Source organism: Erinaceus europaeus, chromosome 2, assembly GCF_950295315.1.
Source record: "Erinaceus europaeus chromosome 2, mEriEur2.1, whole genome shotgun sequence".
NCBI lineage: Eukaryota > Metazoa > Chordata > Mammalia > Eulipotyphla > Erinaceidae > Erinaceus > Erinaceus europaeus.
The window spans coordinates 132,030,747-132,058,191 of NC_080163.1; the positions used below are offsets into that span (position 1 = coordinate 132,030,747).

The 27,445-nt window shown below is 42.0% G+C and overlaps 2 protein-coding genes across 16 annotated transcripts in view; both read left to right on the forward strand.

Moving 5' to 3' along the window:
* ADAT1 (adenosine deaminase tRNA specific 1) overlaps nt 1-15,533 on the forward strand; it is a 30,650-nt gene extending 15,117 nt beyond the window's left edge. For 8 of the 14 annotated variants that reach the window (XM_060185141.1, XM_060185145.1, XM_060185144.1 and 5 more), the window contains 4 exons: nt 10,238-10,416; nt 11,137-11,236; nt 13,815-13,901; nt 15,030-15,530. In XM_060185141.1, the coding sequence (XP_060041124.1) occupies nt 10,238-10,416; nt 11,137-11,236; nt 13,815-13,901; nt 15,030-15,204 (541 nt within the window). In that variant the 3' untranslated portion in view covers nt 15,205-15,530. The other 6 variants (XM_060185153.1, XM_060185151.1, XM_060185142.1 and 3 more) reach the window with 5 other exon arrangements.
* Nucleotides 1-27,445, forward strand: part of DUXB (double homeobox B) — a 122,370-nt gene that overhangs the window by 76,379 nt on the left and 18,546 nt on the right. The gene's annotated exons all lie outside the window — the stretch shown is intronic.

Genomic DNA, 27,445 nt, shown 5'->3' on the forward strand with positions numbered 1-27,445 from the left:
CAGGACATAGAAGAGACTACGGAAGAAGGGCAAACGCTAGAAGAAGAAGAGACTATTGAGAAATGAAGGGAAATGGCCAGTTAGTGGTGCACCTGGTTGAACACACATGTTACAGTGCACAAGGACCCAGGTTGGAGCAACTGTGCCCCCACCAGCAGGGGGAAAGCTTCACGAGTGGTGAAGCAGGGATGCATTTGTCTCCCTGTCACTCCCTTCCCTCTCTATTTAGGGCTGTCTTTCTCCAATAAATAAATAAATAAAGATTATAATGATTTCCTCTATCTCCAAGTTCTTTGCCTTTCTAAAAAAGCATATCCGAGATTTAAAAAAAGCATTTTTGTTGATTTGAGACAAATGTATACTTTTTAGTTAGTAAAGTACTTTTTTTTTTTGTCACAGACTGTTAGCACAATCCTTTATTTATTTGTTTATTTTATTATCTTTATTTATTTATCAGATAGAGACAGCCAGAAATAGAAAGGAAGGGGGGACAGAGAGGGAAAGAGACAGAGAGACACCTGCAGCCCTGCTTCACCATTCTCAAGGCTTTCCCCCTGCAGGTGGGGACCAGGGGGCTCGAACCTGGGCCCTTAGGCACTGTAACATGTGCGCTCAACCAGGTGCACCACCTCCTGGCCCCATTGTTAGCCTGATCCTACTTCTATTTTTTTTTTCTTTTTCTTTTTCTTTTTTTTATTTAAGAAAGGATTAACAAAACCATAGGGTAGGAGGGGTACAACCCCACACAATTCCCACCGCCCAATCTCCATATCCCACCCCCTCCCCCGATAGCTTTCCCATTCTCTATCCCTCTGGGAGCATGGACCCAGGGTCATTGTGGGTTGCAGAAGGTAGAAGGTCTGGCTTCTGTAATTGCTTCCCCGCTGAACATGGGCGTTGACTGGTCGGTCCATACTCCCAGTCTGCCTCTCTCTTTCCCTAGTAGGGTGGGTCTCTGGGGAAGCTGAGCTCCAGGACACATTGGTGGGGTCTTCAATCCAGGGAAGTCTGGCCGGCATCCTGATGACACCTGGAACCTGGTGACTGAAAAGAGAGTTAACATACAAAGCCAAACAAATTGTTGAGCAATCATGGACCCAAAGCTTGGAAAAGTGGAGAGGAAGTATTAGGGAGGTACTCACTGCAAACTCTAGTGTACTTCTGCTTTCTTACTTTGGTGCCATACTACAAACTCAGTCAATTTCTGCTTTGCGTTTCTACTTCTTTTTTTTTTTTTTACATGCATAACATTCCCCAGATTCCCATTTAACAATACAACCCCCACTATTTCATTCATCATCTTTCATGGACCTGTATTCTCCCCACCCACCCACCCACCCCAGAGTCTTTTACTTTGGTGTAATACTCCAATTCCATTTCAGGTTCGACTTGTGTTTTCTTTTCTAATCTTGTTTTTCAACTTCGGCCTGAGAGTGAGATCATCCCGTATTCATCCTTCTGTTTCTGACTTATTTCATTCAACATGATTTTTTCAAGGTCCATCCAAGATCGGCTGAAAACGGTGAAGTCACCATTTTTTACAGCTGAGTAGTATTCCATTGTGTCTATATACCACAACTTGCTCAGCCACTCATCTGTTGTTGGACACCTGGGTTGCTTCCAGGTTTTGGCTATTACAAATTGTGCTGCCAAGAACATATGTGTACACAGATCTTTTTGGATGGCTGTTTTGGGTTCCTTAGGATATATCCCCAGGAGGGGAATCGCAGGGTCATAGGGTAGGTCCATTTCTAGCCTTCTGAGAGTTCTCCAGACTGTTCTCCACAGAGGTTGGACCAATTGACATTCCCACCAGCAGTGCAGGAGGGTTCCTTTGACCCCACACCCTCTCCAGCATTTGCTGCTGTTACCTTTTCTGATGTGTGACATTCTCACAGGAGTGAAGTGATATCTCATTGTTGTCTTGATTTGCATTTCTCTGACAATCAGAGACTTGGAGCATTTTTTCATGTGTTTCTCGGCCTTTTGGATCTCTTCTGTGGTGAATATTCTGTCCAATTCCTCCCCCCATTTTTGGATGGGGTTATTTGTTGTCTTATTGTTGAGTCTGGCAAGCTCTTTATATATGTTGGTTATTAAACTCCTATCTGATGTATGGCATGTAAAGATCTTCTCCCATTCTGTGAGGGGTCTCTTGATTTGGGTAGTGGTTTCTTTTGCTGTGAAGAAGCTTTTTAATTTGATGTAGTCCCATAGGTTTATACTTGCCTTAGTCTTCCTTGTAATTGGATTCGTTTCATTGAAAATGTCTTTAAAATTTATGCGGAAAAAAGTTCTGCCAATATTTTCCTCTAAGTATCTGATAGTTTCTGGTCTAACATCCAAGTCCTTGATCCACTTGGAATTTACTTTTGTATTTGGTGAAATACAGTGATTCAGTTTCATTCTTCTGCATGTTTCAACCCATTGTTTCCAACACCATTTGTTGAAGAGACTCTGCTTCCCCCATATAATAGTCTGGGCCCCTTTGTCAAAGATTAGATGTCCATACGTGTGGGGCCTCATTTCTGGGCTCTCAATTCTATTCCACTGGTCAGTGTGTCTGTTCATGTTCCAGTACCAAGCAGTTTTGATGACAATGGCCCTATAATACAGTTTGAGATCTGGCAGTGTGATGCCTCCGGTTCTGTTCTTTTTTCTCAAGATTGTTTTGGCAATTCTAGGTCTTTTCTGGTTCCAGATAAACATTTGTAGCATTTGTTCTATTCTCCTAAAAAATGTGCTTGGGATCTTGATGGGGATAGCATTCAATTTGTAGATGGCTCTGGGTTATATATTCATTTTGATGATGTTAATTCTTCCAACCCATGAACATGGAATATCTTTCCACTTCTTTGTGTCTTTTTCAATTTCTTTGAGTAGTGACTCATAATTTTCAGTATACAAGTCTTTCACTTCTTTGGTTAGGTTTATTCCTAGATATTTTATAGTTTTTGTTGCTATAGAAAAAGGAACTGATTTCTGGATTTCAATTTCTTCTAACTTAGTGTTTGCATAGAGGAATGCCACTGACTTTTGAATGTTAATTTTATAGCCTGACACATTACTGTATTGCCTGATGATTTCCAAAAGCTTCTTGCTGGATTCCTTAGGATTTTCCATGTATACTATCATGTCATCTGCAAATAAGGAGAGTTTGACTTCTTCTCTTCCAATCTGTATGCCTTTAATTCCTTGCTCCTGCCTGATTGCTATGGCAAGAACTTCCAACACTATGTTGAATAGTAATGGTGATAGTGGGCAGCCCTGTCTAGTACCTGATCTGAGGGGAAATGCTTCCAGTTTTTCACCATTGAGTATGATGTTGGCTGTAGGTTTGCTATATATAGACTCCACTATCTTCAGGAATTTTCCATCTATTCCTATTTTTTGTAGTGTTTTGATCATAAAGGGATGTTGTATTTTGTCAAAGGCTTTCTCTGCATCTATTGATATGACCATGTGGTTTTTGGTCTTGCTTTTGTTGATGTGGTGGATCACATTGATTGACTTACGTATATTAAACCAACCTTGCATGCCTGGGATAAACCCCACTTGGTCATGATGAACAATTTTTTTGATATACTGCTGTATCCGGTTGGCTAGAATTTTGTTCAATATTTTCGCATCTATGTTCATCAGAGATATTGGTCTGTAGTTTTCTTTTTTGGTTGTGTCCATGTCTGCTTTTGGTATCAGGGTGATGTTGGCTTCATAGAAGCTGGCAGGGAGTATTCCAGTGTCTTCAATCTTCTGGAAGACTTTTAAAAGTAGAGGTATTAGTTCTTCTTTGAAAGTTTTGTAGAATTCATTTGTAAAACCATCTGGTCCAGGACTTTTATTTTTGGGAAGATTTTTGATAACTGTTTCAATTTCATTAGCTGTGATGGGCCTGTTCATGTTATCCACTTCCTCTTTACTTAGTTTTGGAAGTTGGTAGGTATCTAGGAAATCATTCATTTCTTCCAGGTTCTCTAGCTTGGTGGCATATAGTTGTTCATAGAAGCCTCGCATGATGTGTTGAATTTCTGCAGTGTCTGTTGTGATATCTCCTCTTTCATTTACTATCCGATTTATTTGGATCTTCTCCCTTTTTTGTTTTGTGAGTCTGGCTAAAGGTTTGTCGATTTTGTTTACTCTTTCGAAGAACCAACATTTACTTTCATTGATCTTTTGTATGGTTTTCCTATTCTCAATGTTATTTATTTCTGCCCTAACTTTAGTAATTTCTGTCCTTCTGGTTGCTTTAGGATTCCTTTGTTGTTCTTCTTCTAGGTCTTTGAGATGTGCAATCAGGCTGTTTATTTGTGCCTTTTCTTGTTTCCTAATGTGTGCTTGTATAGCTATGAACTTCCCTCTTAGGACTGCTTTAGCTGTGTCCCAAATATTTTGATAGCTTGTGTCTTCATTTTCATTGAACTCTCGAAACATTTTGATTTCTTCCTTGATTTCCTCTTTGACCCAGAAGTTGTTAAGAAGTGTACTGTTGAGCTTCCACATTTTGGCACTGTTACTAATCTTTTGTTGATTGTTAAATGTTATTTTAATTCCACTGTGGTCTGAGAAGATGCTTGGGATGATTTCAGTGCTCTTGAATAGGCTGATGCTGTCTTTGTGGCCTAACGTATGGTCTATCCTTGAGAATGATCCATGTGGATTTGAGTAAAATGTGTATTCCAGTTTCTTGGGATGAATGACTCTGAAAATGTCCAATAGTTCTAGTTTATCTCTTCATTTAGCTCCCTTATGTCTTTACTGATTTTCTTCCTGGATGATCTGTCAAGTTGAGATAGTGGGGTGTTGAAGTCCCCTACTATGATTGTGTTACTGTTAATATATTGTTATAGCTCTTTCAGTAGAAGTTTGATGTATTTAGATGGCTTCTCATTGGGTGCATAGATATTAATAATTGTTAAGTCCTCTTGATTGACTGATCCTCTGAGCATTCAGTAGTGTCCATTCCTATCTTTTTTAATCTTATCTATTTTAAAGTCTATCATGTCAGATATGAGAATAGCTGTTCCTGCCCTTTTTCGTGGGCCATTGGCTTGAATGATAGTTTTCCATCCTTTCACTTTAAGTCTGTGTTTGTCTTGTTGAGTTAGGTGAGTTTCCTGTAGACAACATATTGTTGGGTTGTGTTTTCTGATCCATCTTCCTACTCTGTGTCTTTTAATAGGTGAATTCAGGCCATTGACATTTATTGATATCAAAGATTGAAGATATTTTAACGCCATTCTTGTAGAGTTTTAGAGTGTTTTGATATATGTCCTATTTGTGGTGGTCTGACTGTTTATAGGAGACCTTTCAGAACTTCTTTCAGGGCAGGCTTGGTGATGGTTGCTTCCTTCAACTGTTGCTTGTCTGAGAAGGTTTTGATGTTTCCATCTAGTCTGAATGACAATCTAGCAGGATATAGTATTCTTGGCTGAAAGCCTTTCTCATTGAGCACTCGATAGATATCTTGCCATTCTCTTCTGGCCTGTAGTGTTTGTATGGAGAAGTCTGCTGCTAATCTTATGGGTTTTCCTTTGTAGGTGACTCTTTGTTTTTCTCTTGCAGCCTTCAGGATCCTTTCTTTATCCTTATTCCTTTCCAATCTAAGTATGACATGTCTTGGTGTCTTTAGGTCTGGGTTAATTCTGTTTGGGACCCTCTGGGCTTCTTGAATCTTTATGTCTTTGGTGTTGTCTAGACTAGAGAAATTTTCAGCTATTATGGCCTGGAGAACGCTTTCTTCCTCCCCTTCTCTTTCTTCCTCTGGTAAGCCAATAATGCGTATATTGTTTCTTTTGAAGTCAGCTGGACTGTTGTCCTGATTAGTTTCTCCAATATTACTTCTTGTTGGTTTACCCATTTTATATATTATGTTATGAGTTCCCTCTCTTAGTACTTTTCAAATTACTGATCACTATTTCCTGGATTGACTTGTGTCTGAGTAAGGTAATTAAAGGGTTCACAGTGGTGGAAGTTAACAGTTGTTTCAATAGTATTTTAATCCCTGAGTTGGAGCTCAGTGATTTAAAAGCCTCTTTTTAAATTTTTCTTCTTCTCTGTAGGCTATGGGTGCCTGAGGGCCTCTAACTATAAGTAGGCTTCTTAGCTTAATCACTGACTCCTGACCAAGAGATAAAGCAGGGTGTGGCAGAGATAGTCCTGTGGTTATGCAAAGAGACTTTCACAGCCCCACAGCTATGCCATGGAGGTCTTTTCCTGAATTTCCTGGTTAGATCTCTGTCCCCAGGTGTCCCTCCCTGCCGCTGCTCCAGATTCTGAGGGCAGTAGCAATGGAGACTCAGGGTTGCATTTGGTGAGTCTCCAGGGAGTCCTCTCCTCCCTTCAGCTGTCCCCTTGTTGGTGGAACAGACTGGAGGTGGTGTCTCAACTAATAGACTGTGGGATTGTTGCCAGCCACTTAGTCTCTCCCTAGGCTCCTTTCTGTCAGCAGTGCTGCACTCACCAGTGATTTGGTGGGTTCCTGTAGTCATTCTAGTCCTGTCTTGTTTCAGTCCCAGGTGGTCTCCTTTGGTATTCCTAGTTGATCCTGAAGAGGAGAGGAGAGGAGAGAAACAGATCTGCTGCTGCTCCAAGATTTTTTTTTTAATATTTATTTATTCCCTTTTGTTTCCCTTGTTGTTTTATTGTTGTTGTTGGAGAGGAGAGAGAAATGGAGAGAGGAGGGCAAGACAGAGAGGGGGAGAGAAAGACAGACACCTGCAGACCTGCTTCACACTTGTGAATCGCCACCCCTGCAGGTAGGGAGCTGGGGGCTTGAACCGGGATCCTTCTGCTGGTCCTTGCGCTTTGCGCCACATGCGCTTAACCCGCTGTGCTACCGCCTGGCTCCCAATAAATTCTGCTTAAGATTTTTAAGTCTTGTGGTCCAGGAGGTGGTGCAATGGATGAAGCACTGGACTCTCAAGCAGGAGGTCCCAAGTTCAATCCCTGGCAGCACATGTACCAGAGTGGTGTCTGGCTCTTTCTCTCTCTGTCTCTCCTCATTTCTCATTAATAAATAAATGAAATATTTTTTTAAAAAAATAAGATTTTTAAGTCTTTCAAAACTACTATCAAGAATGGTATTTGGGGCGGAGGGTAGATAGCATAATGGTTACAAAATGGACTCTCATGCCTGAGGTTCCAAAGTCCCAGGTTCAGTCCCCCACATCACCATAAGCCAGAGCTGAATGGTGCTCTGGTTAAAAACATTTTTTAAAAATATATATATTGCTGTTAAAATTTGGAGGCTCTAGCTGGCCAGGCTGGCTTCACGGGTGGGTAACAGAGACGACCAGAAACATACGGCTGGGCAGGGAAGCTGTATTTCTTTATTCAGGAACAACAATTCATAAACTAAACCAAACTAATCACCAAACAGAACTCTGCTGCCTCTTTCCCCATGGCGGCGCCAAGAACTCTCGAACTCTGGCACTCTGGAACTCTCTCGGGGTTCCTAGGGGCGGGGCCAAGCGGGCCCGTGAAACTAGCAGGACTGATCCAATTTTCTTGGCGGGGGAGAGCTAGAACAACCCAATGTAAAGCATACAACAATTCCCCCTTTTCTTTTTAACTAAATGACTACAGTATCAAGGGTGTGGGGTGAACAGAAACCTATATCATACAGGCATTTTTTAAAAAAGAAACTGGCACAAACATGGAGAAACATGTAAGCAAGTAACAAGAACCAGTGTGCTGCCAAGGGAAGGCCTGAGGGGGGCATTTTTTTGCCTCTGTGGGCAAAACTTTATCAGCTTAAAAAAAACATTTCTTGCCTCTGGGGGCGTACTTGCCTCGACAGGCATTTGCATGGGGTTGGGGAATGGCCTAGAGTCCCAAAGGCAGCTGGCTGCAATTTACTTACTATGAAACAAAACTTGTTATTAGCATAACCACAGCACAATCTAAAATTTCTAATAGAGAAGGAATTTGAGACTTTTACATATCAAGAACGTCTTTTTAACCTTTTGTTACACCCATTCAAGATGGAGACACACCCTAGGTGTGCACAGGAAAGGAAACCTCAGGCATGAGAATAATTAGCATAGCCATTGTGCGATCTACCATTTCTAATAGAGAAGGTAATGGAGAGTTTTACATATCAACAAGTCTATTTAACTTTTTGTTATACCCATTCAAGATGGAGACACATCCTAGGTGTGCGCAGGTCTTTAGACCAACTTAGTTAAAATATATTGATTGTTAACTAATTTTTACCTCAGACTTTAAATGTAAGTTAATTTTATCTTTATGAGAATTAGTTGAAAACCTTTTTCATTTAACTTTGACTAGTAAGAATTTAGCCTTAAAGTTACTGTTTACCAAACTTTAAACATACACATAAACATGGTCATTAATGCACAAGGAGAGAAACCTTTGTTACAAAGACATGTCATTTCAAACACAAATTTAAATCTGTACTGTCTTAGTTGTTGGGGGGTGCATTGTCCAGTGGTGGTCTCTTGGGTAGCTTCACTTCTATGAATTGCAGGTTGCGATCTCTGCACGAATCTCTACGTACTCCAGCTTGTCTGTCTTCAGACCGGAGCTGAGGATCTCGGCCAGCGTGTCCAGTTTTGGCACAGGGCCTGGGATGTCCGGGAGGTCCGGGATCGTTCCAGAATTCATAGCACGAGGGCGGGCGGGCCAGCCTTGTAGAAGGCGCAGGCCGAGGTGCCCAGGGGTGGTGGCCATGATAGGCTGCCGCAGCCCTGCCCCATGGCCCTGCCATGTCTGCTGCCCTGTTTGCAGTGGCCGAGCAGTGTGGAGGGATCACGCGTCCATCTCCGGCTCCTGTGGGCTGGCCTGCGTGCTGGCATTGGGCTCCTGTGTGTTGGCATCGGGCTCCAGCGTGTTGGCATCAGGCTCCTGCGTGTTGGCGTCAGTCTCCTGTGTGGTGGCATCGGGCTCCTGCGTGCTGGCGTCAGCCTCCTGCCGGCTGCGGGGCTGCGGGCATGGTGCGCGGGGTTGTCTGGGCACAGCCCGCTGGCTGGCTGTTCCACCAGGTGGAAAAGGCAGCTCCGCGCCTCGCCTCTTGCCCGCTGACTCTTCCTGACTCCTCTGGCTGTTTTGAGTGCGCCCAAGCGCAAGGAAACCACAGAGTGTTCAAGAGATAAATTTTCCAGAAACAGCAAAACAGTCTCATGAAGAAAGAGCAGAGGCCTTTGGAGATCTCTTCACAAGCAGAAGAGAAGGCCATAGTACATAGGTAGCCAAATTGTCTTCACTTATCTGAGAGATGCGCAGGTCAGGTCCACGTGGCGCCGTTTGTTGTTAAAATTCAGAGGCTCTAGCTGGCCGGGCTAGCTTCACGGGCGGGTAACAGAGACGACCAGAGACATACGGCTGGGCAGGGAAGCTGTATTTCTTTATTCAGGAACAACGATTCATAAACTAAACCAAACTAATCACCAAACAGAACTCTGCTGCCGCTTTCCCCGCGGCGGCGGCGCCAAGAACTCTCGAACTCTGTTACTCTGGAACTCTCTCGGGGTTCCTAGGGGCGGGGCCAAGTGGGCCCGCGAAACTAGCAGGACTGATCCAATTTTCTTGGCGGGGGAGAGCTAGAACAACCCAATGTAAAGCATACAACAATATATTTGGAATTAACCTGAATTACTGAACTCCATTCATTGTTATCTTCAAAATTAAGGAGATACAGGAATCTCACTCCAGCCATGTTTCTTTCTCTCTTTCTTTCTTTTTTTTTCTTTTACCAGAGCACTGCTCAACTCTGGCTTATGGTGGTACAGGGGGTTGAATTGTTATGTAGAAAACTGAGAAATGTTATACATGCACAAACTACTGTATTTTGTTTTTTGCTGTATTTTATTGACGACTGTAAACCATTAGTTCCCCCAACTTAAAAAAAAAAAGCATACCAAAAGAATAATAATAATAATAAAAGACAACTTCTAAGACGTTGACCTTCCTCTGAGACTCAGGGGTACTTATGTGGTCTACAATTCTAGATATGTTTGCCCTTCTTTCTTTCCTTCTTCCATTTCTCCCTCCCTCCCTTCTCTCCTTTTTCTCCTCCTCTCTTTCCTTTTTTTTTTTTTTTTTTTCCAGAGAAAGACATACAGGGAGTGGTGGGGGAAGGAAAGAAACTGCAGTATGTAGGGTTCCTTCAATACATGAGAACTACATTCGAATCTGGGTCATACATAATAGCATAATAGACATAATAGCACACTATCCAAGTGGACTATTTTGCTGACTTGATGTACTTTTTCTCTAGGCATGCACCTAACTGCATTTCCCTCACATTTAGATGTCAGAATGTCTCAGCTCTACCCAAAGGCTTTGGAGTTCAACAAATAAAAATACAGCAGTCAGATTTATTGTTTGAACAGAGCCGCTGTGCAGTACAAGCAAAAAGGGTGAACAACTCAGCACGACTTGTTCCATGTGGAGCAGGTAAGGGATCCAAGTTCCACTCTCTTGGAGTAACATGTCTCCACACCATAGAGTGACCTGGGAGGGCAATGTACCACCGTCAAGTTCATTCACTTTGAAACCCTTAACTTACCTCGCTTGGCCTCAGTTCTTTTTCTTATAATGATGTCTTTTGGCTGTTATGAAGACTAAATGATAAGTTTTATTTTATGAATTTATGGTGTGTAGCATAATAAATAATAATTTTATTTATTTTTATTTATTTTCCCTTTTGTTGCCCTTGTTTTTTATTGTTGTTGTTATTGATGTCGTTGTTGTTAGATATAAATGGAGAGAGGAGGAGAAGACAGAAGGGGGGAGAAAGATAGACCTGCAGGCCTGCTTCACCGCTTGTGAAGCGACTCCCCAGCAGGTGGAAAGCCGGGAGCTCAAACTGGAATTTTTACGCGGGTCCTTGCGCTTTGTGCCAAGTGCGCGTAACCTGCTACACTACTACCTGACTCCCATAAATAATAATTTTAATGATTATTAGCCATGGTGATGATGATGATGAATCATGAATCACTTTATGGTACTATACCTTGGAAGCCAAGCATGAGAGAAGCAGTTGTCATCTCTGATGTAATCTCCAGTTTTCATGGGTCTACAGAAGTAGAGACCTCTTATTATTTTAAAAAAAAAAAAAAAAATGGCAGTTTCAAAAAAATAAAGTTTTAACATCACAATCTCATCTTTCCATAGCCATCAGCTGGAGCGCAGTCCCTGAGCAACCATTGGATGTTACTGCCAATGGCTTTCCTCAAGGAATGACAAAGAAAGGAATCAGAAACCTTCAGATCAGGTAGAGCATATTGGAGCAGAAGGAGATGGTATATGTGTACTCATGCCTCTGTCTAATCTTAGAACATGTTCATCATCCCCAAGATAAAACTACCAATTAGCAGTCACTCCCCACCCTAACTTACTTTATATTTCCATGGAGTTATCTATTCTGAACATTTAATATAAATGGGGTCATACGATAATGAGGTTTTACATATCTGACTTTTTAAAATTTTTTTATGAAATGGAAATATTGACAAGACCATAGGATAAGAGGGGTATAATTCCACTGACTTCTTTTACTTGGCGTGATATTTTCAAGGTCCATCCATGTTGTAACATATCAGGCTTTTCTTTTTTTTTAGTAATATTCCATTGTATGAGTAGACTCACCTTTATCCAAAACTTCAGTTGATGTTTTGATTGTTTCACTTCCTAACTATTATGAAGAAGACTGCTGTTGTGAACATTTATAGATCAACTCTTGAGTGTACATGAACTTTTTATTTTTATTTTAATAAAAATACTTCTTTATGCAAGAGAACCAAAGCATCACTCTGGCACATGCAATGCCAGGAGTCAAGCATTGGACCTACATTTGAAAGTCTGGAGTTTTATCCACTGCACCACTTCCTAGGCTGCTATTTTTAATTTCTTGGGTCTGCATAAGAGTAGAATTGCAAGGTCATATGACAACCGTATGCTTAACTTTTTGGGGAATCTACTAGATCAGCAGCTGCTTTTTTTTTTTTTTTTTTTTTTGGCCTCCAGGATTATCGCTGAGGCTCAGTGCCATCACTACAAATACACTGTTCCTGGTGACCATTTTTGTCCATTTTTATTGGATAAGACAGAGAGAAATTGAGAGAGGAGACGGAGATAGAGAGGAAGAGAGAAAGATAAACACCTGCAGGCCTGCTTCACCATTTGTGAAATGTCCCCCTGCAGATGGGTAGCCGTGGGCTCGAACCCAGATCCTTGCGCATATCCTTGCATTTAGTACTTTGTGTGCTTAATGAGGTGTACCACCACCTGTCCCCCCTACTTATATGCCTCATGTTCTCACCCTGGCTCTGTCTCTAGTTATTGAGGTGACTTCGGAAAAGTCTAGTTGTTCTCTGCAAATAATAACTTCGGTGTTTGTCTTTCAGTCTTTACTAATTATCTTATTGACCATACTAATTATCTTATCGATCAGAAGCTTTGTATAGTGTTGGATAATAGGACATTTTCTGTAATTGTTTTTAATTCATTTATTTACCTTATTATGAGAGAAAAGAAGAGAGGAGGGAAGATGGCTGCTTAGCTCTGACATAAGATAGTGCTAAGAGTTGAACCTCTGGCCTCTGAGGTCTCAGCTTGTGCAAGTTGGTACGTTAGCAGGCTGAATCATCTCTCTGGTCTGCTGTAGGTTGTTTACAGATTTTAAATATGGGCTTTTCTCTAGTCCTACTTACCAAAGCATTTCAAATAATTCTGTGCATGTTGCATTCTAACAACACTTTTTCTGCATATATTCTCTTAAAATCACCTTTCTCCTTTTAATCTGTCATGAAGTCCATTTTGTTGTTGTGTTGTTGTTTAAGGTCCTTTCCAGTAGCATCAGGAAATTAGTAAAACATGTACAGAGGCTCAGCGTTTTGTTTTGTTTTGTTAAAGCACCCTTATTTTCCAGAGTGCCAAAAGGCTCTCAGCACAATTAATGGCCCAGGAGAGAAGCTTGTAAAGACTCAGGATCCCTGTGCAAGCAGTGCTTCCTACAATAGAGTACCCAGCCACTTAAGAAAATTTTTTGGCAGACTATACAGTTTCCTGTTTCCTACATACCCTTAATAGCCACTTTGTGTCAAAGTTAATGGTACAGTTTGTGAGGGTAAATGGGCACAGTGTATAAAGATGAGACTGCACTGTTGGCAAATAATACTTTCTGATATTTAGATCCACCTCAGGAATTGTGTGTGAGAAAAGGGAAGGAGAAACATAGACTCTAGGCCCTAGAAAGCATGGATAGACAATATGAAGAAGACTTTGGTTAGTTGCTAAGGGATCCATGCCAATTCCCTTCACTGTTCCAAGCTGTGACCTTTCATGGAATTTGGTTTTAGAAGCAAAAGATTGGCCTCCAAATGTCCATGATGCTTATAGGGAGAGTCTGGAAATTCTGCCCTTGGTATCCACATCCAAATGAACTTTATAACTACAGCTCATACAGGGACCAATGCTCCCATCTCTGAAACAAAGTTTTCAGTTCTTTATTAGCAATATTACCCATAAGGAACATCAACCTTAAATTGAGATGGCGAGACTTCACCAGTATATATCCTGGGACAGGGGGCTGGAGGGGTGGAATTTAGGGATCTCACTTTAATTTTAACCCCATTTGAGCCAGTCGTCTATATTATTTCATTGCTAATGACATTTCTTATTTTGTGCTTTGCTCTAATTAGAACTCAAGTCTAGATTTTCTCTTTACCAAGTTTAGGTGATAGCAAAGTCTGGGTCATTAAAACCTGAGAATTTGATATATCTGATAGGAGCCAGGAACATAGTCAACACTTAAGAAATCTTTGTGTTTTTTGTTTTTTTTTTCTGAACAGGTCCCGAATTAGCAAAGTGGAACTCTTTCGATCATTCCAGAATCTGTTAAACAGTATATCAGAAGATAGGTGGCCAGACTCCCTCAGGTGATACTACTAGACACCCCCCCCTTTTTTTTTTCATACTTAGGAAAAACACACACACACATAGTCTCTTAAAGCAGTGGATTCATCATGCAGGCACTAAGCCCCAGCAATAATCCTGGGAGCAAAAAAAAAAAAAAGTAACAAGGGTTGGGCGGTAGTGTACCAGGCTAAGGACTGGCTCACAGATCCCAGTTCAAACCCTCATCTTCCCACCTGCAGCTGGAGTTGTTTCACAAGCAGTGAAGCAGGTCTGCAGGTGTCTATCTTTCCTCCTCTCTCTCTCCCTCTCCTCTCTCAATTCCTCTCTGTCCTATCCTACAACAACAACAATAACAATAATAACAGCACTACCACCAACAACAACAGTGGAAAAATGATGGCTGCCAGGAGCAGGCACCAAGCTCCAGCGATAACCCTGGAGACAAAAAAGAAACCAAAAAATGTTATGAAAGAGAGAAAGGAGAAAAAGACCAAAGCTCTGCTCTTATCTGTTCTACTCGGGCATAAGATGGTTAAAGGAATTGAACCTGTGGCCTCTGGGACTTTAGGCATGCAAGTTGGTGCTCTAATTGGCTGAGCTATTTCTCTGCCCCTCAAGAAAAACATCTGAACTGAGCTTTTAAGTATAGATAATAATGGTAGGTCAGTCAGGAGTAGTTAAGGAATTTGAGAAGGGATATTGAATAGAACAGAGGAGAATATATGAAATGGAAAATGCTTTGCTGTGTTGGGGTGGGGGAGAATGTAGCCAAGAAAAATTTAATGACCAAATCTAATTTCTGGTGGAAATTATAGACACTGAAGGAACTTTAAACCGAAAGATGGAAAAAGTTATTCATATTTTACCTGATTCCACCAAGACTAAACAAAACTAACATTTCCATTTATTCTGACGTGTCTTAATTCATGTTGCTTTATAGTGAATTCCCTACAAAGGAGACAGCATAACAAAATCCTCCTGTTCCTAAGTCTCTTATAATAAATCTATCCATTTGATTGCTCAGATGTTTAGTTTGCCACAGTGGTGAGCTGTCTAGTGAGAATCTATGTACTTGGTGGTGTGTGTGTATTAGGATACAGAAGCTAAAGACATACCAAGAATACAAGGAATCTGCATCTGATTACCAGGAAGCCTGGAGCACACTCCGGAAGCAGGCCTTTGGATCTTGGATCAGAAACTCACCAGATTATCACCAGTTTAAGTGAAAAGGGTTTTCAGTGGATACTGGTAGCAAGTATCTCCAGCCATTTTATCAGCTCACCTTCTTTCCCTGTGCTGAACATTAACTTTTCTTATGGCTGAATCAGGGAAAGGAAAAAAAAAAAGTCTGCCATCTGCTAGAGCAACATATCTCATATGCAAGATGAATGGCATTCTGGAACATGGAGCAATCTATACTTGATGGAAAAGCTTTTTGTTAAAATGTCATCTGACTAATGACTGTGGTATTTGTCCTAACTTGCTTCTTCTCTATAATGTATAGTAAAAATTGATAAACTCACAAAAAATGATATTGTATCCTTCAGGACAAAATGGATGGAATTCAAGTGCTTATGCTTACTGAAATAAGAAATCAAAGACTGGATGATTTCACTCATGTGGAATCTAGAGAATTAACACACATCAACTTGCAAAAAAATAATAAATAAATAAAGCAACTAGAAACAAAGTTTCTAAGACTTGTGAGAACTATGGTGGTTATCTTTGGAAGATGGGAAAGTAGGGACAAAGAACTTTGGTGGTGGATGTGGTGTAGAACATTGTAATCCAGGAGTCGGGCTGTAGCGCAGTGGGTTAAGCACATGTGGCGCAAAGTGCAAAGACCTGCGCAAGAATCCCGGTTCAAGCCCCCAGCTCCCCACCTGCAGGGGAGTCGCTTAACAAGCGGTGAAGCAGGTCTGCAGGTGTCTCTTTTATTTATTTATTTTTTAACTTTTTTTTTTCTTTATTGGGGAATTAATGTTTTACGTTCAACAGTAAATACAATAGTTTGTACATGCATAACATTCCCCAGTTTCCCATTTAACAATACAACCCCCACTATGTCATTTATCATCCTTCATGGACCTGTATTCTCCCCACCCACCCACCCACCCCAGAGTCTTTTACTTTGGTGTGATATGCCAATTCCATTTCAGGTTGCAGGTGTCTGTCTTTCTCTCCCCCTCTCTGTCTTCCCCTCCCCTCTCCATTTCTTTCTATCCTATCTAACAACAACAACATCAATAACAACAATAATAGCTACAATAAAACAAGAGCAACAATAGGAAATAAATATTTTTTTTAAAAAAAAGAACATTGTAATCCTACTAACTTGTAACCCACTATTAATCACAAATGAAAAATGGGAGGGGGAGGGAGTCAGGTGGTAGTGCCGTGGGTTAAGTGCAGGTGGCACAAATCACAAGGACCAGCGTAAGGATCCTGGTTCAAGCCCAACTCCCTACCTGCAGAGGAGCCGCTTCACAAGCGGTAAAGCAGGTCTGCAGGTGTCTGTCTTCCTCTCCCCCTCTTTGTCTTCCCCTCCTTGGCACAGGCGCCGCCATGCGAGCTGCTTGACATGGTACCAGCTTCACAGGAAGTTCAGCACAGGTGGACTCTCCAGGCCAAACTGAAACCATCTTGCCTTTTGCCATGTAGAGGGCTTGGGATTAAGCTGTGTGTGGTCTTAATAATCTTGGCTCAGAGCCTGACCAATAACAAAAATAATGACAAAACCTGCACTGCACTCTGTAAGACTGATCATAATGGAACAAGCAATATCAGTAACTCAGAATTTTTCAGGAGGCTCCAATAGGAAGAATTGTTTCCCCCTTTATCTACACCACTTCCTTTAGTATTTCCTCCATCAGGATACCCTAATAACCTGCTGGGGCTGGCCCCTAGCACCTCCTCTCTCCATTTCTCTCTGTCCTATCCAACAATGACAACAACTACTACTACAACAATAAAACAAGGGCAACAAAAGGGAATAGAAAAAAAAAAAAAACTTTAAAAAAATGGGAGGGGGAATTGATTGTTCTTCTAAAAATACTCTGGGAACCTGGGTGGTGGCACACCTGGTTGAGAGCACACATTACAGTGCACAAGGACCTGGGTTTGAGCCCTCAGTCCCCACCTACAGGGGAAAGCTTCATGAGTGGTAAAGCAGGGCTGCAGGTGTATCTCTGTCTCCTATCAACTCCTTCCATCTCGATTTCTCTATCCAATAAATAAATAAAGATAATTTTAAAAATTCAAAGTACTCTATATTAGCTTCATTTTGTGCATTCCTTCATTGATTCTATAAGTATTTGGCTGGGATGATGTTTGACTCTTCAAGTTTTAAAGTTTTATCTGGCACATAGGCTTGCTAATGTTTTCTTTACCAGCCTTCCTTCTTTATTTTTTATTTTTTGCTCCAAAGTCTCCCTGGGACTTCATGAATACTCAATCCAGCCACTCCCAGCAGACATTCTTTTCATTGTTACTTTCTTAAAATTTTCAGATACAGTGACAGAAAGGGTGGGAGATAGCATAATGCATATGCAAAGAGACTTTCATTCTTGAGATTTTAAGGTCTCATGTTCAATCCCCTCCTTGGACCCCTCCACACCACCAAAAGCCAGAGCTGAACAGTACTCTTGGTTTATTATTATTATTATTATTATTCCCTTTTGTTGCCCTTGTTTTATTATTGAAGTTATTATTGTTGTCATCATTGTTGGATAGGACAGAGGGAAATAGAGGAGGGGAAGACAGAGAGGGGGAGAGAAAAACACCTGCAGACCTGCTTCACCACTTGTGAAGTGACTCCCCTGCAGGTGGATAGCCGGAGCTGGAACCGGGATCCTTACACTGGTCCTTGTGCTTTGCTCCACCTGCACTTAAACCGTGGCGCTACGGCCCAACTCCCTTTTTTAAATTTTTAATTTTTTAAATTATTTATTAATGAGAAAGATAGGAGGAGAGAAAGAACCAGACATCACTCTGGTACATGTTCTGCCGGGGATCGAACTCAGGACCTCATGGTTGAGAATTCAGTGCTTTATCCACTGCGCCACCTCCCGGACCACTAATTTTTATTTTTGAGAGAGAGAAAGACACAAACACCAGAGCACTGCTCAGCTCTGGTTTATGGTGGTGTGGGGGATTGAACCTGGGACTTCGGAGCCTCAGGCATGAGAGTTTCTTTACATAACCATTACTCTATCTACCCCCACCCCTGAACAGTACTCTTATAAAATAAAATAAGAAAAAGAGACAGTGGTCCGGGAGGTGGCACAGTGATAAGGTATTGGATTCTTAAGCATGAGGTCCTGAGTTCAATCCCAGGCAACACATGTACCAGAGTGATGTCTGGTTCTTTCTTTCTCTCCTATCATTTCTCATGAGTCAATAAAGAAAATGTAAAAAAAAAAAAAAAAAAAGAGGGAGTCGGGAGGTAGGGCAGTGGGTTAAGCGCACGTGGCGCGAAGCGCAAGGACCCGGCATAAGGATACCAGTTCGAGTCCCCCCCCAACCTGCAGGGGAGTGGCTTCACAAGTAGTGAAACAGGTCTGCAGGTGTCTTTCTCGCCCCTCTCTGTCTTCCCCTCCTCTCCATTTCTCTCTGTCCTAATGAGGACGACATCACTAACAACAAAAATAACTACAATAATAAAAAAAACAAGGGCCACAAAAGGGAAAATAATTAAAAAAAAAAAAAAAAAAAGAATGTCATGACTGAGGATTCGAAGTCCCAGGTTCAGTCCCCTGCACCACCGTAAACCAGAGCTGATCAGTGCTCTGGTAAAAAAAAAAAAGAAAGAAAGAAAAAGAAAAAACAGAGAATGAGATTCACCATAGCCCCCACTCCACCATTCATGAAGCCTCTGGTGCCATGTATAGTGAGTGTTTCTATGTGGGGCCAGGTGCTTGGACCAAATGTTTGAACACAGGAAAATATTCACTTTTTTTTTCTTCCTCCAGGGTTATTGCCGAGGCTTGGTGCCTGCACCATGAATCCACTACTCCTGGAGACCATTTTTTCTCCCCTTCTTGTTTTTATCATTGTCGTGGTTATTATTATTGTTGTTGCTGTCGTTGGATAGGACAGAGAGAAATGGAGAGAGAAGGGGAGACAGAGACGGGGAGAGAAAGATAGATACCTGCAGACCTGCTTCACCATCTGTGAAGCAACTCCCCTGCAGGTGGGGAACTGGGATCCCTATGCCAGTCCTTGCTCTACCGCCCGGCTCCCGCAAAATACTCACTTTTTTTTTCTTTCCTCCAGGGTTATTGCTGGGCTCGGTGCCTGCACCATGAATCCACCGCTCCTGGAAGCCATTTTTTCCCTCTTTTGTTGCCCTTGTTGTTGTAGCCTTGTTGTGGTTATTATTATTGCCATTGTTGACGCTATTCGTTGTTGGATAGGACAGAGAGAAATGGAGAGAGGAGGAGAAGACAGAGAGGGGCAGAGAAAGATAGACACCTGCAGACCTGCTTCACCGCTTGTAAAGCGACGCCTCTGCAGATGGGGAGCCGAGACTTGAACCGGGATCCTTACTCCCGTCCTTGTGCTTTGTGCCACGTGTGCTTAGCCCGCTGCACTACCGCCCGACTCCCGAGTTTTTTTTCAATTGAAAGAGTTCTGTCTAAAAGGCCAAATCTCCCTGTGGCAAATCTGCACGAAGCCTATAGAAAACAATCTTGGGGAGTCGGCCAGTAGCGCAGCGGGTTAAGTGCAGGTGGTGCAAGGACCAGCATAAGGATCCTAGTTGGAGCCACCTGCTCCCCACCTGCAGGGGAGTTGCTTCACAGGCAGGTCTGCAGGTGTCTATCTTTCTCTGTCCCTCTCTGTCTTCCCCTCCTCTCTCCATTTCTCTCTGTCCTATCCAAGGATGATGACATCAATAACAACAACAATAAAACAAGGGCAACAAAAGGGAATAAATAAAAACAATCTTGTTAAGTCCCAGGTTCAATCCCCTGCACCACCATAAGCCAGAGTTAAGCAGTGCTCTCTGGTTAAAAAAAAAAAAAAAAAAAAAGTTTAAAACTAACATCTAATATTTCAACCTTTTACATTAAATTATTGACTAAAAATGGAAACTCTACACATTGGGATTATTCAATGCCCTTGTTAGTTTTTGGAAGGTATATGTGTGTAGCCAGGGCCTCACTTATACACAGTTTCACCACTGTGGGTCACTTTTTTTTATTATTTAAATAGAAAAAGGAAGAAACACTACAGCACTGAAGCTTCTTCCTCCTACATTGACCTATTTGGTGCCAGGGCTTGAACCTGGTCCATTCACATAACAAAGCATGCACCCAACTGGTAAGATGTCTCTCAAACCCTCTTAAGTGGCTTTTGTTTTTGTTTCATATATATATCCTACAGGATTATCGCTGGGGCTTGGTGCCTGCACTACAAATCTACTGCTCCTGGAGGCCCCCCCTTTTTTTTAATTATTGGTTAGAACAGAGAGAAATTGAGAGGGGAGGGGAAGATAGGGAGACACTTGCAGACCTGCTTCAACACTTTTGAAGCAACACCCACCCCTGCAAGTAGGGAGCCACGGGCTTGAACCGGGATCCTTGAGTGGGTCCTTAAGCATAGTTCTATGTGTGCTTAACCTGGTGCGCTACTGCCTAGCCCCCTAACTTTAACTAGATAAGGACTGGACGGTGGCACACTTGGTAAAGTGCACATGTTACCATGTGTGAGGACCCATTTTCAAGGTCCCTGTTCTCACATATGGGGGGAAGTTTCATGAGTGCAAGAGCAGTCTTGTAGGTTTCTTACCCCCTCCTCCCCCTTTACTCACTATTTCTGTTTCTCTAAGAGAAAAGGGGGAAAAATGACCACCAGGAGAGTAGAATTCTCATGAATACACTGAGCACCAGCTATAACCCTGGTGGCTAAAAAAGATGTGTGTGTGTGTGTGTGTGTGGTATACCTTCAGTAAAAGCTTTATAAAATGTATTTTGTTTTAAAGATTTTATTTATTATTTATTTATTTATTTATATGGGGTGTCAGAGCATTACTCAGGTACACGTGATGCCAGGGATAGAACTCAGGACCTCATGCTTGAGAATTTACCTCCTGGACCATTATTATTTTTAGTATTTATTCTTATTTATATATGAGAGAGAGAAGAGGAGGAGGAAGAGGAGGGTAGAGAAAGAGAGATTGAAAAATAGAAAAACAGAGCATCACTCTGGCATATGTGGCATCAGGGATTGAATTTACCACATGCTCGAGAGCCCAGTGGCTTATCCACTGTGCCATCCCCCATGCCACAATGAGAGCTTGCAGCTCTCTTCATTAAAGAGCCCCCTCCCTCCCCATCCAAAATGGGGAGAGGACTTGGACAGAATATTCACCACAGAAGAGAACCAAAAGGCCAAGAAACACATGAAAAAATGCTCCAAGTCTCTGACTGTCAGAGAAATGCAAATAAAGACAACAATGAGATACCACTTCACTCCTGTGAGAATGTCATACATCAGAAAAGGTAACAGCAGCAAATGCTGGAGAGGGTGTGGGGTCAAAGGAACCCTCCTGCACTGCTGGTGGGAATATCAATTGGTCCAACCTCTGTGGAGAACAGTCTGGAGAACTCTCAGAAGGCTAGAAATGGACCTATCCTATGATCCTGCAATTCCTCTCCTGGGGATATATCCTAAGGAGCCCAACACATCCATCCAAAAAGATCTGTGTACACATATGTTCTTGGCAGCACAATTTGTAATAGCCAAAACCTGGAAGCAATCCAAGTGTCCAACAACAGATGAGTGGCTGAGCAAGTTGTGGTATATATACACAATGGAATACTACTCAGCTGTAAAAAGTGGTGACTTCACCGTTTTCAGCCGATCTTGGATGGACCTTGAAAAATTCATGTTAAGTGAAATAAGTCAAAAACAGAAGGATGAATATGGGATGATCTCACTCTCAGGCAGAAGTTGAAAAACAAGATCAGAAATGAAAACACAAGTAGAACCTAAAATGGAATTGGTGTATTGCACCAAAGTAAAAGACTCTCGGGTGGGTGGCTGGGAAGAATACAGATCCATGAAGGATGATAGATGACATAGTGGGGATTGTATTGTTAAATGGGAGACTGGGGAATGTTATGCATGTACAAACTATTGTATTTACTGTTGAATGTAAAACATTAATTCCCCAATAAATAAATTTAAAAAAAAAAAAACCCTCTCCCCTGTTGCTGCTTGAAGAATCAGGAACATCTTCAGTCACTGGTCTACAGCCAGATGTGCTGGAGGTTTCTGGTTCCTTGGTATTTGTAACAAATAGAGGAAGACAACCCAGTTCTTCCTTCCTCCTGCCCTTCCTTCCTCCCTTCCTTTCACCCTTTCACCAGAGCACTGCTCAGCTGTGGCTTCTGGTGGTGTGGGAGATTCAACCTGGGTCCTTTGGAGCCTCGGGCATGAGATTTTGCAGAGCCATTATGCTATCTCTGCAGCTCTATTCTTTAGAGTGAAATACAGAGAGAGTGAGAAGGGGAGAGGAGACAGAAAGACAGACAGAAAAGAGATGCACCACTGCACCACTGCACCACTCCACCTTCCACAGAGTTCCATCAGGACACCCAGCTGCTCTTTAAGGTTCATCTCAGCTGTCCTCTCCTGCAGGAAGCCCTTCCTGACTGCCAGTCCAGGTCAGGTACCTCTTGAGCAGGGAGGTCAGCTGGGACACCCCAAATGCCTGGAGGGCTCTTAGGTGGATGCAGGGCATCCTTCATTCTTAACTTCTTGACCTATTTGTTTATTGGATATTTGGAGCGCTAGCTAGCTAGGGCAATTCTCTACCACGTAGGGGATGACTCCTTTTGGCCTCTGGCCACAGGTTTTTCTTCTTCAAATTCCACTGAGGGGTGTCTTCAGCCCAGGACCTAGTCTAGCAGGCTTCTGGCCACAGGTTTTACTGCTAATTCCAATGTAGGATGGTAAACCCTTGAGTCCTGCTCAGGCCCTCGGATCCTGCTCACTTTTTATCTTTATTATTGGATGGACAAGAAGAGAAATTGAGAGGGAAGGGGGAGACAGAGGGAGAGAGACAGAGAGACACCTGTAGCCCTGCTTCACCCCTCACAAGCCTTTCCCCCTGCCTGTGGGGACCGGGGACTTGAGCCTGGGTCCTTGCACACTGTAGCGTAAGCATTCAACCAGGTGCCAAGGCCCATGAACCTATTTAATTAATGTATTTATTTTAAGGTCTTTTTTCTTTTTTTAAAATAGTTTATTTATTAGGAAGATAATAGGAGAGAGAGAAAGAACCAGACATCACCTTGGTACATGTGCTCCCGGGGATTGAACTCAGGACCTCATGCTTGAGAGTCCAATGCTTTATCCACTGCGCCACCTCCCGGACCACTTAAAATGTATTTTAATAAGACCAGGACATTACTCAGCTCTGGTTTATAGTGGTGCTGGGGATTGAACCTGGGACTGTAGAGCATCAGACTTGAGTCTTTTGCATAACCATTATGCTAATCTCCTCATCCCACTTAACAGTTTTATTTTTTCTTTTCTTTTTTCCTTTCTTTTTTCTTTTTTTTTCTACAAGAGCACTGCTCAGCTCTGGTTTATGGTGGGCTGGGGGATTGAACCTGGGACTTTGGAGCCTCAGGCATGAGAGTCTCTTTGCATAACCATGATGCTATCTACCCCCAACCCCCAGTAACAGTTTTATCATATAATTCACTCATTTAGAGTCTTTTTAGTATTATAAAAAAAAATTGTGCAGTTATCACTGCAATCAATTTTAGAACACTTTTAGTATAGACTGAAGGAGAGTACTTTTTTTTTTAACCTCCAGGGATATTGCTGGGGCTTGGTGCCTGCATTACAAATCCACTGCTCCTGGAGGCTTTTTCCCTTTTATTGCTCTTGTTTTCTAGAGATACTTTTTTTTTTTTTTTTTTTTTTTACCAGAGCACTACTCAGCTCTGGTTTATGGTGGTACAGGGGACTGAACCTGGGACTTTGGAGCCTCAGGCATGCGAGTCTGTTTGTGTAACCATTATGCTATCTACCCCTGCCCCTTAGAGATACTTTTTGAGGGTGGGGGTAGATAGCATAATGGTTATGCAGAGACTTGTGCCTGAGGTTTCAAAGTCCTAGGTTCAACCCCCACCACCTATAAAACAAAGCTGAGCATTGCTCTGGTTAAAAATAAAAACAAAAATAATGGTGTATTGCACCAAAGTAAAAGACTGGGTTGGGTGGGTCGGGAGAATACAGATCCAAGAAGGATGACAGAGGACCTAGTGGGGGTTGTATTGTTATATGGAAAACTGGGAAATGTTATGCATGTACAAACTATTGTATTTACTGTAAAACATTAATTCCCCAATTAAGAAATTAAAAAAAAAACAGCAAAAATAAACAGGCAATTATCATGACAAAGAAAGGGTACTGAACAAAGGACAATCAAAGGGCTTTCATCAAATTTCTGGCCAATGGTGGTATGTGGGATGAACCTGGAACCCAGGAGTCTCAAGCATGAGAATCTGTATAACCATTATACTATCTCCCTTCCCTTAATTTCCAATAAGGAAAACAAAAACAATAAAAAAACAAAAAAAGAAATTTTAAAAAAAAAGAGAGAATACTCTTTGATCCATGATAGGACCTATTAGCAGTTATTTCCTTTTTTTATTAAACAACTTTTATAATCTTTACTTATTGGATAGAGACAGCCAGTTTTTTTTTTAAGATTTTATTTATTTATTAATGAGAAAGATAGGAAAGAGAAAGAACCAGACATCATTCTGGCACAAGTGCTACCTGAGATTGAACTTACGACCTCATGCTTGAGAGTCCAAAGCGTTATCACTGTGCCACCTCCCAGACCACTTTTATTATTATTATTATTATTATTGGATAGAACAGAGAGAAATCGAGAGGGAAGTGGGGTTGATAGACAGGAAGAGAGACTATGGGATACCTGGAGCCCTGCTTCACCACTCGCAAAGCTTTCCCTCTAAAGGTGGGGACCAGTTACAAACTGCATTGTAACATGTGCACTCGGCCAAGTGCACCACCACCCAGTCCCCCCAAAAAGAAAATACTAAGTAAAAGAAGCCACTCGGGGAAAATATTTTCTTTTTTTAAAAAGGTGTACTTGTAGGGAGTCAGGCGGCATAGAGGGTTAAGTGCACATGGGGCCAAGCACAAGGACCGGCTCAAGGATCCCAGTTCGAGCCCCTGGTTCCCCACCTGCAGGGGAGTTGCTTCACAAGTGGTGAGGCAGGTCTGTAAGTGTCTGTCTTTCTCTCCCCCTCTCTGTCTTCCCCTCCTTTCTCTATTTCTGTCCTATACAAAAACATCAACAACAACAACAATAATAACTACAACAATAAAACAAGTACAACAAAAGGGAATAAAAAAAGTATTTTTTTAAAAAAAGGGAGTCAGTCGGTAGCGCAGTGGGTTAAGTGCAGGTGGCACAAAGCACAAGGACTGACATAAGGATCCTGGTGGGATGCATTGGATCGACCTTCTCGTGGTGCATCCCGTGAGTACCCATTCATTGGGGAAACTGACGATCCTTCCTAGCCGACTGAATCCACATGGATCCCAGTCACTTTCAAAGCCAGCAACAAGCAGCTCCTGACAGCTTTCAACCTGACGCTGTTGACTGGCTACAGAAGAAGGGCAAACGCTAGAAGAAGAAGGATCCTGGTTCGAGCCCCCGGCTCCCCACCTGCAGGGGAATCACTTCACAAGCAGTGAAGCAGATCTGCAGGTGTCTTTCTCTCCCCCTCTCTGTCTTCCCTTCCTCTCTCCATTTCTATCTGTCCCACCCAACAATGACAACAACAATAATAATTACAACAGTAATAAAAAAAAAACAAGGGCAACAAAAGGGAATAAAATATAAAAAAAGAAAGAAAAGGATGTATTTTTTACACATGAGAGAACTTATCTTATTTTTATTTATTACATATGAAAAAGTTTTCACATGAGACATAGGAAGAGAAAGGGGGGTAAACCAGAGCAGCAGTCAGCTCTAAGTACCGGGGCTGAAACTGACCTCAGACATAGAAGTTATCAGTCATGCTATTTTCCGAGCCATTTAGTAATGTTTTCAAGATTCATGATGTTGGGTTGGCAAGATAACTCAACTGGAGGGATGCTTGTTTTCAGGGATTTTTTTAAAAAATTGTTTTTATTATTATTTTAATATTTTTATTTATTTTTTTAATCAGAGCACTGGTCAGCTCTGGTTTATGGTGGTGCAGGGGATTGAACCTGGGACTTCAGAGCTTTTGTTTGTATGACAGTTTGTTTGCATAACCATTATGCTATCTACCCCTGCCCTTTATTGTTGTTATTGATGTCATTTTTGCTGGATAGGACAGAGAGAAGTGGAGAGAGGAGGGGAAGACAGAGAGGGGGAGAGAAAGATAGACACCTGCAGACCTGCTTCACCGCTTGTTAAGCGACTCCCCTGCAGGTGGGGGAGCCAAGGGGCTCGAACTGGGATCCTTGGGTCCTTGCGCTTTTTGCCACTTGTGCTTAACCCTCTGTGCTACTGCCTGACCCCCAGAATGCTTGTTTTCTTTTTTTTTTTTTAAGGTTTTATTAATTTATTAATGAGAAACAGGAGAGGGAAAGAGCCAGACATCACTCTGGTACATGTACTGCCGGGAATTAAACTCAGGACCTCATGTTTGAGAGTCCGATGCTTTATCCACTGTGCTATGTCCTGGACCACCTTTTCTTTTTACTTTTTATTTTTTTTTATTTTATTTTTTTTTCTTATATTTATTTATTTTCCCTTTGTTAGAGGCAGTAACTCTAGAATAGTTATAAGTATAGTTGCTTTTTGAGTTTGAGTTTTAAGAATAGTTTAAATATAGTTGCTTTTTGCCCTCCTGCCCAGTGAGGTGGGAAATTCCTTGCCCTTTTCCCCTCAACAGAACCTAAAAGGCCATCAATTATTTTAACAGACCCTGCATTGAACAGACCTCCTCATGACCTTTGCATAGGAATACTGTCACCAGGTAGTTCAAACAGATGGCCTCATGAATTACAAACAGATGGCCGGGTGGTCCCAACAAAGAGCAAAGGAATGTGGTGACCCCCTCCCACTTAGGCGGGGACCTATTGGTCTGGTGTGATGTTTAGAACTAGCCCATGCTTTATTCTGAATGGATCAGGCTATTGATAAGTTTGAAATGATTGGATATAGGCTAATAAGGTGATGTGTTCCCCCCTCCCTGAGTGGAGTCTGAATTCCTATAAATTGTGTGGTTTGAGCCTTGTTTAGGGTTGAACTTGGTAGACTAACACCAGTCACCATCTCGGCCCGGATTGCAATTTGTGAATAAACATCTTTTACTTCCTTGCAGTGGATGGTGGTTTGATTTTGCTCTTTAACACCCTTTTGTTGCCCTTGTTTTTTTTTTTTTTAGAAAGGATTAATTAACAAAACCATAGGGTAGGAGGGGTACAACTCCACACAATTCTCACCGCCCAATCTCCATATCCCACCCCCTCCCCCGATAGCTTTCCCATTCTCTATCCCTCTGGGAGCATGGACCCA